Here is a 2,973-nt window from a genome sequence, read left to right as displayed (position 1 = left end):
CTATCTGTATTGTCATCTAAATATTTACTTTACCAGTTGATAGAGCTCAATATCAGCTATCTGTGTAGTCATCTAAATATTACCAGCTGATATAGCTCAATTTAATCTATCTGTATTGTCATCTAAATATTTACTTTACCAGCTGATAGAACTCAATTTCAGCTATCTTTATAGTCATCTTAATATTTACTTTACCAGTTGATAGAGCTCAATATCAGCTATCTGTGTAGTCATCTAAATATTTACTTCACCAGTTGATAAAGCTCAATTACAGCTATCTGTATAGTCATATAAATATTTACTATACCAGCTGATAGAGCTCAATTTCAGCTATTTATATAGTCATCTAAATATTTACTTTACCAGCTGATAGAGCTCAATTTCAGCTGTCTGTAAAGTCATCTAAATATTTACTTCACCAGCTGATAGAGCTCAATTTCAGCTGTCTGTATAGTCATCTAAATATTTACTTCACCAGCTGATAAAGCTCAATTTCAGCTATCTGTATAGTCATCTAAATATTTACTTTACCAGTTGATAGAGCTCAATATCAGCTATCTGTGTAGTCATCTAAATATTTACTATACCAGCTGATAGAGCTCTATTTCAGCTATCTGTATAGTCATCTAAATATTTACTTCACCAGCTGATAGAGCTCAATATCAGCTATCTGTATAGTCATATAAATATTTACTATACCAGCTGATAGAGCTCAATTTCAGCTATCTGTATAGTCATCTAAATATTTACTTCACCAGCTGATAGAGCTCAATATCAGCTATCTGTATAGTCATATAAATATTTACTATACCAGCTGATAGAGCTCAATTTCACCTATCTGTATAGTCATCTAAATATTTACTTCACCAGCTGATAAAGCTCAATTTCAGCTATTTATATAGTCATCTAAATATTTACTATACCAGCTGATAGAGCTCAATTTCAGCTATCTGTATAGTCATCTAAATATTTACTTCACCAGCTGATAAAGCTCAATTTCAGCTATTTATATAGTCATCTAAATATTTACTATACCAGCTGATAGAGCTCAATTTCAGCTATCTATATAGTCATCTTTTTTTTCCTGTCTAGATATCTAATGTATATTTGCATGTATGAAACTTCACTCAACATTATATCACTGAAATGATATACTTACAGGATCCATTAGAAAGACGCGACTGGCTGCCTTAAGATCTAGTCCAACTCCTCCAGCCTTCAGTGACAGTAGAAATATGGTAGGAGAGTCGAGTGATGGGTCCATAAACATCTCCATATTATCAACTCTTTTCTTGTTAGTCATTTTACCATCTAGTCGAGCAAACTTAAAACCATTTAATCTGCAAGATAATTTTTAATAGGTTGTTTTTAAGTTTAATCTAAAAATAAATAAACTGTAGATAACTGTAAATATAACGGCAAGATCAACATTGATTCCTTTAATAACTATATTAATGATAATAGTCAAGAAATATAGGAGACTGTACTTACCTCAATGGTACCTCAATAAGAGTCAGTAGAGATGTAAACTGTGAAACTATGATACTTTTAACAGTAGGGTCATCAATACGTTGTTGAACTAGAGCTTTCATTAATGCATCTACCTACAATTTGTGAATCAATAAATGTAAACTTACCCCAGCAGAGCACCTGACTGATCAGGTCCAGAACTGATCCAGTAGAGATAGAAAAAGATTTCCTATCAAGGACTCTCAAAATGAAGACAAATTACTCGTCCAAGCCAAAACTAAATCAAGGGCAATAACTTAGAAACCTTGTAAATATCTCCTACCTTGCTACTGGACTGCCAGTTTTCATCAGTAATCACAGGTATCTCCGGTTGTTGTTTTTCAGGAACTCCAAACCAAAAACCTAACTTTATTTCTTCTCGACACATCGGACATGCTGTTGTCATCTGGAAATATAAAAATCTTTCTGACCTTGAACATAACCATAATGCAACATTCATAATATAACAAACATACAAACCACAAAGTTGTAATATTTCCAGTTATAAAGCCGTAATATTTCCAGTTATAAAGCTGTAATATTTCCAGTTATAAAGCTGTAATATTTCTAGTTATAAAGCCGTAATATTTCTAGTTATAAAGCTGTAATATTTCTAGTTATAGAGCTGTAATATTTCTAGTTATAAAGCTGTAATATTTCCAGTTATAGAGCTGTAATATTTCCAGTTATAGAGCTGTAATATTTCTAGTTATAAAGCTGTAGTATTTCCAGTTATAGAGCTGTAATATTTCCAGATATAAAGCTGTAATATTTCCAGATATAAAGCCGTAATATTTCTAGTTATAAAGCTGTAATATTTCTAGTTATAAAGCTGTAATATTTCTAGTTATAAAGCTGTAATATTTCCAGATATAGAGCTGTAATATTTCTAGTTATAAAGCTGTAATATTTCCAGTTATAGAGCCGTAATATTTCCAGATATAGAGCCGTAATATTTCCAGGTATAAAGCTGTAATATTTCCAGGTATAAAGCTGTAATATTTCCAGTTATAAAGCTGTAATATTTTCAAGGAGTAAAGGTGTAATAAATATACTGACCGTGTTATTTTGTTGTATGACGTTTTCAATACAGGTACGACAATAAACATGAGCACAGGGTGTTATAACAGGGTGTTTTAGACTGTCTAAACAAATTGAACATTCCTCATCAGACCCAGAATTTAACACTGCTAAGAGATCATCAATTAGTTTCTGTTTAGTTTCGTCATCTATAAGGTCAGTGGTGTCATCTTGTGGTTGATTACCTCCATCCATATTTCTTTCTAAAATTTAGAATTTTTGTATTATGCGTTTGAATCCATATCTGACTAATTTATTTGTTTTTATTTGTTTACGGAAAGACCAGTCTATAATGTTTGGACAACCAGAATCACATGGTCACATGACAATATGGACGTAGATCCGGTAAACCATGATTGCCATTCCTTACTTCTGTGATAAGTG

At 31.9% G+C, this 2,973-nt stretch overlaps 1 protein-coding gene across 1 annotated transcript; it reads right to left on the bottom strand.

Annotated features, from left to right (window-relative positions):
- Nucleotides 1–1,138: 1,138 nt before the first annotated feature.
- Nucleotides 1,139–2,784, bottom strand: LOTGIDRAFT_146013 (hypothetical protein; the record flags this gene model as incomplete). The annotated part of the gene is made up of 4 exons (XM_009064165.1): nucleotides 1,139–1,340; nucleotides 1,492–1,604; nucleotides 1,793–1,915; nucleotides 2,569–2,784. 4 exons carry the CDS (start codon nucleotides 2,782–2,784, stop codon nucleotides 1,139–1,141), a joined length of 654 nt encoding a protein of 217 aa, XP_009062413.1.
- Nucleotides 2,785–2,973: the final 189 nt, after the last annotated feature.

Source organism: Lottia gigantea (assembly GCF_000327385.1).
Source record: "Lottia gigantea unplaced genomic scaffold LOTGIsca_602, whole genome shotgun sequence".
Classification (NCBI taxonomy): Eukaryota; Metazoa; Mollusca; class Gastropoda; family Lottiidae; genus Lottia; species Lottia gigantea.
Note: the sequence above shows the minus strand (reverse complement) of the source record. Positions and strands in the feature narration are given on the sequence as shown.